The sequence below is a fragment of the Physcomitrium patens genome, chromosome 2 (assembly GCF_059467195.1).
Source record: "Physcomitrium patens ecotype Gransden chromosome 2, ASM5946719v1, whole genome shotgun sequence".
NCBI classification, from domain to species: Eukaryota; Viridiplantae; Streptophyta; class Bryopsida; order Funariales; family Funariaceae; genus Physcomitrium; species Physcomitrium patens.
The window spans coordinates 816,737-827,527 of NC_143411.1; the positions used below are offsets into that span (position 1 = coordinate 816,737).

Consider the following 10,791-nt stretch of genomic DNA (forward strand, 5'->3'; position numbering starts at 1 on the left):
TCTACTGTCCAATCCCCCCATCATCTTTTACAATATTATTTTTTTCTAAATTTTAAATGTGCATGGCAAGTCTTTGCTGACCCACTTTGTTTGAGCTCCCAGAGAAAGATGCAAGACTGATCTGTGAGATGTTTGGTTGAAGTGCATTCACTGTATGTCTATACATGTATGCACATAAATAAATAAATAAATAAGAATGTATTCTCTTACAACGTGTCTACAGTAATATGCAACCAGGCCTTGGAAAAACAATAGGGGACAGGGAATGAGAACACGTGGATGAAATTCCCTCGCACTGGATGGTTGGATGAATGCATGAGAAACCATTTGACCTTAATAATAATAGTAACTGAGGCTAAAAAAGAAAAGCAATGTCTGATGATGTCTTGTTGTTTAATTAGCCACCAGAGGAGGAGTATTAGGATTTGGTCATAACAGTCCTGGTCATGGAATTAGAAAATAGACTTTTCAGAACATCAGAATTGCTCCATCCGAGTGGTTTCATTATTGGAAATGCTAAATGATAGATTAAATAAGTGTGTATGTGTGTGTATATATATAAAAATACACACATACACGTATAAAATCTATAGAAATAATAAGTTCTGTAATGAACAGCCGCACTAACTCACCATCTGGAGGCGGTGGTAGTGGTGGACGGCGATTGGATCTTTCTGAAATCGCTCTACAGCGATGGGGCGAGACAAAACAGACAGAACCACCAGAAACTAAGCGTGAGCGCGAAGACGAAATTCCACGAAGATGCTGGACGCGATTCCTACCCCAATTATTCACTGAGCCCAGTCGATAGACCAAGGAAAGCAATCACGACCGGCCGGGGAAATTCAACGGCGGAAAAAGGAAAGCAGCTGGAATGGAGGAGAAAAGTCCAGGGTGGGGGGGATGAGGGTAGAGAGCAAAGAGGGAGAGCCGCGGGCAGTGGCAAACAAGTCAGTCACTAGAGAGCTGGCTGGCCATCGGGTGGGTGGGTGGTGTCTCAGCGCCGCTAAGACTAGATCTTGCCCTTCCACCTGCCCGTGTTTGTGCCGTAGCTTAGCTGCTGCTGTGCTGCCACTCCATTCCTGTTCCGGCGATGGATCCTGTTCACTCGGTGCATCATTGATCCGAGGTTTCTGGAGAAGATCTGGCCTTCTTCCATCCTCCCATCTGCCTCCTTTCTTCCACTCGTCGTCTCTCTCTCTCTCGGTAGCGGGTTCTATGCCATGCCTGCTCACTGTGACCCTGGACGGTTGCAGGAGTACTTGTTGCCGTTCACTCTCCTCGTCAAGAGATTGTGAGTTGGGTGCTGCTTCTTCCCCTGGTTGCACAGCCGCCGCGTGCTTGCTTGGTGACGAGCCGCGTCTCGTGGTAATTGCAGTCTAGTGCACGATCGTGTTTGAATTCTTGGGAGAGTGGTGAATGTGGTGGGCTAGCGACGACGAATGGTGGTCCCTAGGTTGTGTAGATTGAGGCTCGTGGAGGATGCTACTGTAGAATCGTTATTGGCTTGGAGACCGAGTTCAAGTTTCCACTCCGGGGTTTTATGAGCGTGAGGGGGTTTAGAGCATACGGGAAGTGTTTCTGACGTCGTGTGGATGGTATGAAATGGTGTGAGTTTCAGGTGGGTTAGTGCGGGGTGCGGAAATGACTTTGTCGGGAAATCCGCTAGCGTGGACTGGTAGTGTGGCATTCTGGAGGGCTGAATTGTCGTGACTGTGGCTCCGGGGATTGGAGTTTCAGCGATCCGACTTTTGCGGATCTACGCATTTGATCTTGCACTTATCGAAGTGCAAGGTTAGGGAGTCGACAACGACGTCAAGCAAAAGATGGCGTCGCCGAGGTCCAGCAAGACCGGTGGTCTTGGATTCCGTGGCGGCGGTCAGCCGGGTAACATGGGACGGGCGCCGAACGGGAGCAGCACAAACATCCCGGTGGAGGTGCACCACGGACGGGGGACCCCCAGCGGCAGATTTATGAACCTCTCCCGCGACGAGAGTGAATTGGGCGGCGTCACAGACAGCGAAATGGGGTCCGATTATCTCTACACGGTCCAGATACCGGCCACCCCTGACCACCAGCTGATGTCTGCGAATCCGTCCAGCCGCTCCGTAGACTCGGCAATCGCAGGGAAGGCAGAGCAGCAATTTGTATCGAGTACCATTTTCACTGGAGGATTCAAGAGCGTCACAAGAGGTCACGTGATGGAGAAGATGATGGAGAGTGAGGGAAATCATCCACAACTCGCGGGTGCTCGTGGTCCCATCTGTGCTGTCGAAGGGTGTGATGGCAAAGCCATGCGCGACGAGCGCGGCGATGACATGATGCCTTGTGATTGCCAGTTCAGAATCTGCCGAGACTGCTACATTGATGCCTTGAACGGGAAGGGTGTTTGCCCAGGATGCAAAGACGAGTACAGGGTTCCCGATGAGCCGCTCAAGCACACTGACTCGCGCCGCGATGACTTGCGCGCATTGCCGCCGCCCAATAGTGACGATGTTACCTCCGGCAGAATGGACCGCCGCCTATCGCTCACGAAGCAGAAGCCGGGTCTGCTCACGGGAAATAACACCACAGACTTTGATCATGCACGGTGGCTTTACCAGACTAAGGGAACGTATGGATATGGTAATGCCTTGTGGCCTAAGGAGGATGCCTACGGTAGCAATGACGGTGGTGGCGGTGACGGAAATCCCACTGGCAACGTGGGTGCGGTACCTGAATTCAATGATAAATCTCGCCGTCCTTTGTCGCGCAAAGTAAACATCTCAGCTGGAATTCTAAGTCCTTACAGGTAATCCATTACTCATTCTTAAACAATTTCGACCCGTTCCAACTTTGAGCTGTAACATCATTACCGGTTATAATCACAAGGGGAAACGTCAACAGGTTCGAACTTGCTGTCAGAGAAAATTGTCTTGTACCTTGTCCTCACTTCAATGAGCTTCCCTTCGTAGCATGATTCTGGTGCACAGTGTTTTCTGCCTATTTGTACAAAAATAGGATGCATGCTTTTCGACTGTTTGCTGTCAGTTGGTAACAATGAGTTGATTGGTTTGCAGGCTGCTGGTGGCGATCCGTATGGTTGTCCTTGGTATGTTCCTGGCATGGCGTATCAGGAATCCGAATGTGGACGCTGTGTGGTTGTGGGGGATGTCTGTCGTTTGCGAGATTTGGTTTGCCTTCTCCTGGATTTTGGATCAGCTGCCAAAGCTATGTCCCATAAACCGTATGACGGATCTGACCGTATTGAAGGATAAGTTCGAGACCCCCAGGCCGGAGAATCCTACTGGGCGGTCTGATTTGCCAGGTGTGGACGTGTTCGTCTCGACTGCTGATCCCGAGAAAGAGCCTCCGCTGACCACCGGCAACACTATTCTATCGATTCTAGCGTCGGAGTATCCTCTCGAAAAGCTTGCAATCTATCTCTCCGACGACGGAGGTGCACTTCTCTCATTCGAGGCATTGGCTGAGGCCGCCAGCTTTGCACGCATTTGGATTCCATTTTGTCGGAAGCACAAGATTGAGCCGCGCAATCCCGAGACTTATTTTCTTTTGAGAGGAGATCCTACCAAAGGAAAAACCCGTTCCGACTTTGTCAAAGATCGTCGTCGAGTTAAGCGAGAGTATGATGAGTTTAAGGTGCGCGTCAATGGGTTGCCTGAAGCCATTCGCCGTCGCTCAGACGCTTACAATGCTCATGAGGAGATTCGTGCCAAGCGGTCTCAAATTGAAAGTGGAGGCGATCCGTCGGATCCTCTCATGGTGCCCAAGGCTACTTGGATGGCCGATGGAACTCACTGGCCTGGGACATGGACGCAATCTGGGAAGGAGCATGGACGAGGAGATCATGCTGGCATCATTCAGGTCAATCTTCGCTGCTCTCTTCAGAAAGATATCTGCAAACCCAAGTCTGAGTTTTTGAGTATCCGAAAGTAACCGCGTGCAATTTTCTGACAGTGAATGTGGTGCTTGTTTGTTTGCAGGTGATGCTCGCGCCTCCTACCCATGAGCCTTTAATGGGTAGCGCCGACGAAGAGAATGTGATTGATACTACGGACGTAGATATCCGTCTCCCGATGCTTGTCTATGTTTCTCGTGAGAAGCGTCCGGGATACGATCACAACAAGAAGGCTGGAGCTATGAATGCACTCGTGCGCACAAGCGCTGTCATGTCTAACGGGCCATTCATTCTCAATCTGGATTGTGATCACTACATCTTCAATTCCCTTGCTATCCGGGAAGCCATGTGCTTCTTTATGGACAAGGGCGGCGATCGTCTTGCATACGTCCAGTTTCCTCAGCGTTTCGAGGGCGTCGACCCCAACGATCGATATGCCAACCACAACACCGTCTTCTTCGACGTAAACATGAGAGCTCTGGATGGACTGCAAGGGCCCGTCTATGTCGGAACCGGATGTGTGTTTAGACGAATTGCGCTCTACGGCTTCGATCCCCCTAGGGTTCGTGAACACGGAGGATGCTTCGATTTCTTTTGCTGCTGTTGCGCTGGATCCAAGAAAAAGAATCAGATCATGCATACGAAGCGAGTGAACGAGGTGACAGGCATGACTGAGCACACCAGCGACGAGGACGATGATCTTGAGGCTTCTATGCTTCCCAAGCGATACGGTCAGTCCGTTGTGTTCGCTTCCTCGATTGCTGTTGCCGAATTTCAAGGGCGGCCGCTGGCAGATAAAGGCGTTCTGAACAGCCGTCCCGTCGGTGCGCTGACGGTCCCGAGAGAGCCTCTAGATGCTAGTACTGTTGCTGAAGCTATCAATGTGATCTCTTGCTTCTACGAGGACAAAACAGAGTGGGGTGGTCGAGTGGGGTGGATTTACGGGTCTGTAACAGAGGATGTGGTTACTGGTTTCCGTATGCACAATCGTGGCTGGCGCTCAATTTACTGTGTCACTAAGCGCGATGCCTTCAGGGGTACGGCCCCCATCAACCTTACGGATCGTCTGCACCAAGTAAGAAAATCCTAATGATTCTTTTTATTTCCCTGGTACTGTTTGGTGAACTGCAACCTTGTTGACAGGTAGAACTCGCTAGGGCGTGTGGGAGATCGGGGTTTTCTGATCAACTTGCAAATCATTGCACTGATTGCAGGTGCTTCGGTGGGCTACGGGATCTGTCGAAATTTTTTTCTCCCGTAACAACGCATTCTTCGCCTCTCCTCGCATGAAATTCCTTCAGCGAGTTGCCTACCTTAACGTCGGCATTTACCCGTTCACCTCGATCTTCCTGCTGGTTTACTGCTTCCTTCCCGCACTCTCCCTCTTCACTGGCCAGTTCATTGTGCAAACCCTTAACCTCTCCTTTTTAATCTATCTCCTCACCATCACCGTCACTCTCTGCGTGCTCGCCATTCTCGAGGTTAGATGGTCCGGTATCACGCTCGAGGAATGGTGGCGTAACGAGCAATTCTGGGTTATCGGAGGAACCAGTGCACATGTCGCCGCCGTTATCCAGGGTCTGCTTAAGGTAATGGCCGGAGTCGAGATTTCCTTCACTCTGACCTCAAAGTCTGCTGGAGAGGATGAAGATGATATCTACGCAGATCTCTACGTTGTAAAGTGGACTTCTCTCATGATCCCTCCCATCACCATCGGCCTCACTAACATCATCGCCATCGCCGTGGGAGTCTCGCGAACTATCTACAGTGAGATCCCGGAGTGGAGCAAGCTGATCGGAGGCGTGTTCTTCTCCTTGTGGGTGCTGTTCCATCTCTACCCCTTCGCCAAGGGTCTCATGGGCAAGGGAGGCAAGACACCGACTATCATTTACGTCTGGGCCGGGTTGTTATCAGTTATCATCTCTCTCTTGTGGCTCTACATCAGTCCTAATGCAAACAGGGCAGCACAAGTCGGCGGCGGCGGAATCTTCCAGTTCCCTTGAGCACTCCAAATTGGTGTCCACGTTACGCCAGCACATTCCTGATGTACTGATCGATTTTTTTTTAGTGTTTTTCCTTGGCTCCAAGTGCTGGTGTCTGGGCTCCGAGCCTTGTTGCAGAGTACACGCCAAACACTTTTCTCATGGGCAGCTGAATGATATGATAGAGGATGCTTACAAAGCCCCTACTGTGGCAGCTCTTCGCTTTCCGGAGGAATAGTATGCACATATGCGTAGGATTGAGGAAGAAGAACCCAGGGGAGACGGAGATACTTTATATTCGCTGGACGTCAGTGTACAATAGCTAATCAACCATTCTTTTGATTTATGTAGAGTGAGACATGAGGAGTTTGTGTAATCCTTGAGTAGAGCTAGCTGCGCAGGCGGCTTAAGTGACACTGCAGCCTTGGTGCGGCCTCACTTTCAGATTCACTAGAGTTCTAGGTCTGCGAGGTGGGCTACTGTTCAGATGTTTGAGAGAGGGACGGAGAGAGTTTCGTCGCTCTTACTTTTGCCGAACAAAAATGTAGGCAAATTGAAGTAAAATTTCTTAGTTATCGTAAACTGTCAATCCTCTTGTGCGGATTCTCATCTTCATTCTTTGCTCTCTTACGTTTCCTCTTTCGTTTGTACTTAGGAAACCCTCTTTGTTGTTGCTAATCCTTGTGCAGTTTCCGTTCATTTTGCTTGCGGCTGTAGCTTAGATTGTGCAAACTTGTGGGCACAAGGGATTTCAAGCTCAAAATATGTTTTGATAAGAAAGAATGCCAAATGAATATTCATGTGGAATGAGTGATCTGGACCGATTTTCTAGTCGAATGTTATTGTGAAAATAAACTGTGCAGAAACATCTTCTCCATTCTAATTATTCTGAGTTGAAACTTGAATCTTGCCCGTTACAAGGTTTATTCTGCCTATAGTTGTGTGTTAGTGCATGCGAAGTGTCAGACAAAGTTTGCATGATGCGTATAATTCATTTGTGACTCCGATGTCCATCACTAAGTCTCGTAAGTGTAATGCTTCAAATCCTTTACACTAAAATTATATGATTGTTGGTGCAGGTTTATGTATAAAGGACAACTATGAATCACATACATATATTATTGTTTGTTTTTTGTTTTTTGTTTTTTTTTGTTTTGTTTTTTTTTCCAGAAACAAGAAACAAAGTAATTGTGCAAAAATACGCACAAAATTGGAGATCAATAATCCTTGTTCTTATTGGTTAACTTACAGCGGTTCTTATTGGTTTATTCTTGTATTTTTTGTGATTAAATTTTCTTATTAAACAACATACGCACTTGAAAGAAATTAATCATATTACTTGTGTCTTGAAAAATTAAAAAATATAAATACCTATTTCTTTATTTTAAAACTTAAAATTCATTATCTTAAAAGAAGCCAACAAATGTATCCCATGAAAATAAAACAAAATCTTAAAATAAGATGTACATGATTATTAGATTATTGATGTTCCTTTAAACAAGTCCCTATCTAGTTTCTTAAATATTACAAAATATTGAAAAATGTGAAATGAGTCACTTTAAATTAGCTAATTTTTTGACATTGAACTTTTATACTTGGACTTTGAGCTTCCCAATTAGTGGAAGAACTTATAAACTTGATTTCAGTTTTATTGTTTCAACTGAAATAAAATGACATATTCTGGAAATTTTTTTTGGTATTCATTTTTGTGATTTATTTCTAGGCGCAAAAACTTTACACTTGTATATTTCTTCCACACAAACAGGCTCTGAGCTGGTTCAGAGGTGGACCGAAGAGAAATATCATCCACATTCATCTACTAGACATCCTTCGCATACTCTACATTTATTCAAGCTTCATCCTTAATCCGGGTCACGCACTCTACCGAGCTCAAGTGGCTTCGTGAAGCGTGTGCTTGCTTGTCTGCGTTGGACTCGGTTGGCTTCGATTCCCTGGATTCCCTGGATTTCGAGGTTCAGGAGCTTGGAGGATTGCAGAAGAAGATTTTTTTTTTTTTTTTTTTTTTTTTTTAATTTTCAGATTGTGGGTTTTTCATTTTGTTTTTCGAGGCTCTGAGGGGTGTGGAGCAATGGCGTCTTGCTCCTCGTACTGCCAGCATGTGTCGTCGTCAGCTGGGGTGAGGGGATTGGCAACAAGCAGGTGTAATGTGGTGCACGTCGGAGCTGGAAGAGTAGGCATTCAAATGGCTGCAGGAATATTGCATCTCCGGGAGAAGAGTATGACAGTTTGTGGAGAGAAGTTGGAGATTTTGAACCCTCATTGTCACAGGAAATGGAGAAGAGGGAGCTGTGGTGGTGCAGTGGCTTTGTCTGCAAACGCTCTTGCAGCGCAGTTCGATGAAGTAGTCGCGGAAAAAAGCGATTCGCCTGTGATTTTGGAGGTGCAGGGTTTAACAGCCGTAGTGTCAGACACGCGGCAGGAAATTCTGAAAGGGGTGGATCTTGTGATTCGCGCTGGAGAGGTTAGTTGAAGTGTGCAAGTTTCATATTGTATTTCCGGATTTATCCCTCATTTTTGTTTGAAGGAAACCTTGTGAATTTCATTGGAGTAGTTCCTATCCTTGGAGAAGCTCACGCGTGGAATTTCATTGGGAGCTATCATGGGCTAGGACTGAATGGCTTCTCTTTTAGGGTTGAATTATACTATAAGCATGGTCCAAGTCTCTGACTGGATATAAATGTTTTTGGTTTTAGGCCCTCAATTGTGGATCATCCTAAATTGGGATCCAAAACTCTCGTTATGTCCTAAACCCCGACTTGAGAATGGGGATAAATTCTGTCAGGTTATGAGATGCACGAGAACCATTGGCAGGACTTTATGATGTGCTTTAGCACAACATCAATAAACCCCATAGGCGCGTAACTCTACTGTTTCTGGCGCAATGGGTTTGAATTGAGTATATGGATCAGATTATCATATTAGGGCTATTGAGTAGTGTCCTGACTAGGTCTGGTCTCCAGTAGTGCAGGTGCACGCAATCATGGGAAAGAACGGCTCAGGGAAGAGCACGCTATCTAAGGTAACTATTCTTATCGTGAGTTTTAATAATGTGGTGTTTTTGATATCTTCCACTAGCGCAGCAAGTCACTGCATATCAATGAGTGTTCTTATGCCTGACTCACTAGTCGTCAAGTTTTTCGAACATTGTCCACCTGCCATTGGAATTAGTTGGCGGCTCTGAGGTTTTTCCCGGCTGGCCTTTTATGGATTGGATTGCATGTTGTGAATGCAGGTTCTAGTTGGGCACCCAGACTACGAAGTGACGGGGGGAACTGCCATATTCAAGGGAGAGAATCTTCGCGATAAGGAACCCGAGGAGAGAAGTCATTGTGGGTTGTTTTTAAGTTTCCAGTCTCCAGTTGAAATTCCTGGAGTGAGCAATATGGACTTTCTTCGAATGGCTTGCAATGCTCGGCGAAAAGCACAAAACCTTGAAGAACTTGGTCCACTTGAGGTATCTCCGCTCTCAATGAACATGGTGTGCATGCAGGTTCTTTCGTGCCTCCAATACAATTTGCTGTCTTGAAGGCTCTAGGTGATTTGTTGAATACCACTTCTTTTCTTTACATTCTTTGAATAGGTTTTATGAGAAATCAAGTTCGATTTAAAGGAAACGTATTCCCAACATTATAGTATCAGTTTCACGCTGGTTTAATTACTAGGTTCTGTGATCTACAGTTTTATGGATTTGTTGCTGAGAAGCTTGGAGCTCTCAACATGGACCCAAAATTTTTGGACCGTAATGTCAACGAGGGCTTCAGTGGAGGAGAGAAGAAGAGGAATGAGATTTTGTAATTATCAGTAAGCAATGGCTTGTTTAATTCGTAATACATTACCCGATGTTGCATACCGCGCTGGTGTGATTTCAACTTGTGCACGTTCAATTATGTATGTGATGTTACCAAGTGACAATCAGTACATTGTCAGCAGCCAGAGTGCTGACCGGAGATGGTGGTGAGCAGGTACTTGAAGCGGATATGGCAATATTGGATGAAATTGACTCTGGCCTGGATACTGATGCCCTACGAGATGTTGCAACGGCAGTTATTGGTTTGAAGAAGGATGATAACGCTATCCTCATGATCACTCATTACCAGCGATTGTTGAACTACATTGCTCCAACCTACGTACATATTATGGTAACATAACGTCCCATAGCAACTCTACGTTAGCAGTTGGAAACTATAAAAAAAAAAAACCAATTTTTTCTTTTTTTAATAATTTTAGCCGTGTGGCAAGCAAACTCATCTGTAGTTGATTTTGAGTCGGGAACACCTGTTAACTTGTGTCTAATGAAGAACCGTAGTTGATTTTAAGGTATACATTTCTGGGGTTTGACCCGGACCTGCTAGCTGTAGATTCGAAACCAGTAAGATTGTTCCTACTTACAATCTAGTTCGTTTCTGTTGGAGGAGGCTGGACGGATCATGCAAACTGGAGATATGTCATTAGCAGCACAACTTGAAGCGGGTGGCTACAACGCTGTTCAAAGGTTGATAGCAAGTAATTAATCACAGCATGTTAATTGTGCAGTCTAGATTGCTGCAAATGTACACTGGGCTTGCATAAATGGTAGGTACTTCTGTTTATGAAATGTATCATCGCAGTTTTGTCATCCACGAAGCATCTTCACATACTAGTACCTTCTTTACTACCGGTCTTGTACATGTCGGTTCATTGTTTTAGTGCGATGATGTCCAGCGTATTTATCAGGTGGGGTTCCGATGGTGTTTTCAAGCCTGCTCGTGGTTTGTAAACTTGCATACATTAATCTATCAATTAAATTGACTTCTAAGCATAGCCCAAGCTGGTGCACGATAGATAAGTTCACCAGAAGGAGCTCCTAGAATATGTGAGTTCTCGGATCATTATACCAATGACTGAGATTAA

At 46.0% G+C, this 10,791-nt stretch overlaps 2 protein-coding genes across 4 annotated transcripts; both read left to right on the forward strand.

Moving 5' to 3' along the window:
• Window positions 1–1,169: 1,169 nt before the first annotated feature.
• LOC112275135 (cellulose synthase-like protein D3) lies at window positions 1,170–6,462 on the forward strand. Of its 2 annotated transcripts, none has more exons than XM_090256524.1 (5): window positions 1,170–1,294; window positions 1,622–2,791; window positions 3,060–3,864; window positions 3,984–4,973; window positions 5,113–6,462. In XM_090256524.1, exons 2-5 carry the CDS (start codon window positions 1,827–1,829, stop codon window positions 5,899–5,901), a joined length of 3,549 nt encoding a protein of 1,182 aa, XP_090112650.1. In that variant the 5' UTR covers window positions 1,170–1,294; window positions 1,622–1,826; the 3' UTR covers window positions 5,902–6,462. The 2 variants fall into 2 exon arrangements, with proteins under 2 accessions (XP_090112650.1, XP_024360967.1); XM_024505199.2 differs by having other exon boundaries at window positions 1,228–1,368.
• Window positions 6,463–7,859: 1,397 nt separating this feature from the next.
• On the forward strand, window positions 7,860–10,516 carry LOC112295930 (ABC transporter I family member 6, chloroplastic-like). Of its 2 annotated transcripts, none has more exons than XM_024547983.3 (5): window positions 7,860–8,362; window positions 8,870–8,920; window positions 9,134–9,355; window positions 9,580–9,692; window positions 9,864–10,516. In XM_024547983.3, the coding sequence occupies exons 1-5, from the start codon at window positions 7,970–7,972 to the stop codon at window positions 9,955–9,957; spliced, it is 873 nt and encodes a 290-aa protein (XP_024403751.1). In that variant the 5' UTR covers window positions 7,860–7,969; the 3' UTR covers window positions 9,958–10,516. The 2 variants fall into 2 exon arrangements, with proteins under 2 accessions (XP_024403751.1, XP_024403756.1); XM_024547988.3 differs by having other exon boundaries at window positions 7,861–8,362; window positions 9,580–9,702.
• The last annotated feature ends 275 nt before the right edge of the window (window positions 10,517–10,791 follow it).

Coding starts and splice junctions, on each gene's coding strand:
- LOC112275135 (XM_090256524.1), top strand. CDS start 1,827: ATGGCGTCGCCGAGGTCCAGCAAGACCGGTGGTCTTGGATTCCGTGGC. Junction 2,792..3,059: donor GGAATTCTAAGTCCTTACAG/GTAATCCATTAC, acceptor ATTGGTTTGCAG/GCTGCTGGTGGCGATCCGTA. Junction 4,974..5,112: donor TTACGGATCGTCTGCACCAA/GTAAGAAAATCC, acceptor CACTGATTGCAG/GTGCTTCGGTGGGCTACGGG.
- LOC112295930 (XM_024547983.3), top strand. CDS start 7,970: ATGGCGTCTTGCTCCTCGTACTGCCAGCATGTGTCGTCGTCAGCTGGG. Junction 8,363..8,869: donor TTGTGATTCGCGCTGGAGAG/GTTAGTTGAAGT, acceptor CCAGTAGTGCAG/GTGCACGCAATCATGGGAAA. Junction 9,693..9,863: donor AAGAAGAGGAATGAGATTTT/GTAATTATCAGT, acceptor GGTGGTGAGCAG/GTACTTGAAGCGGATATGGC.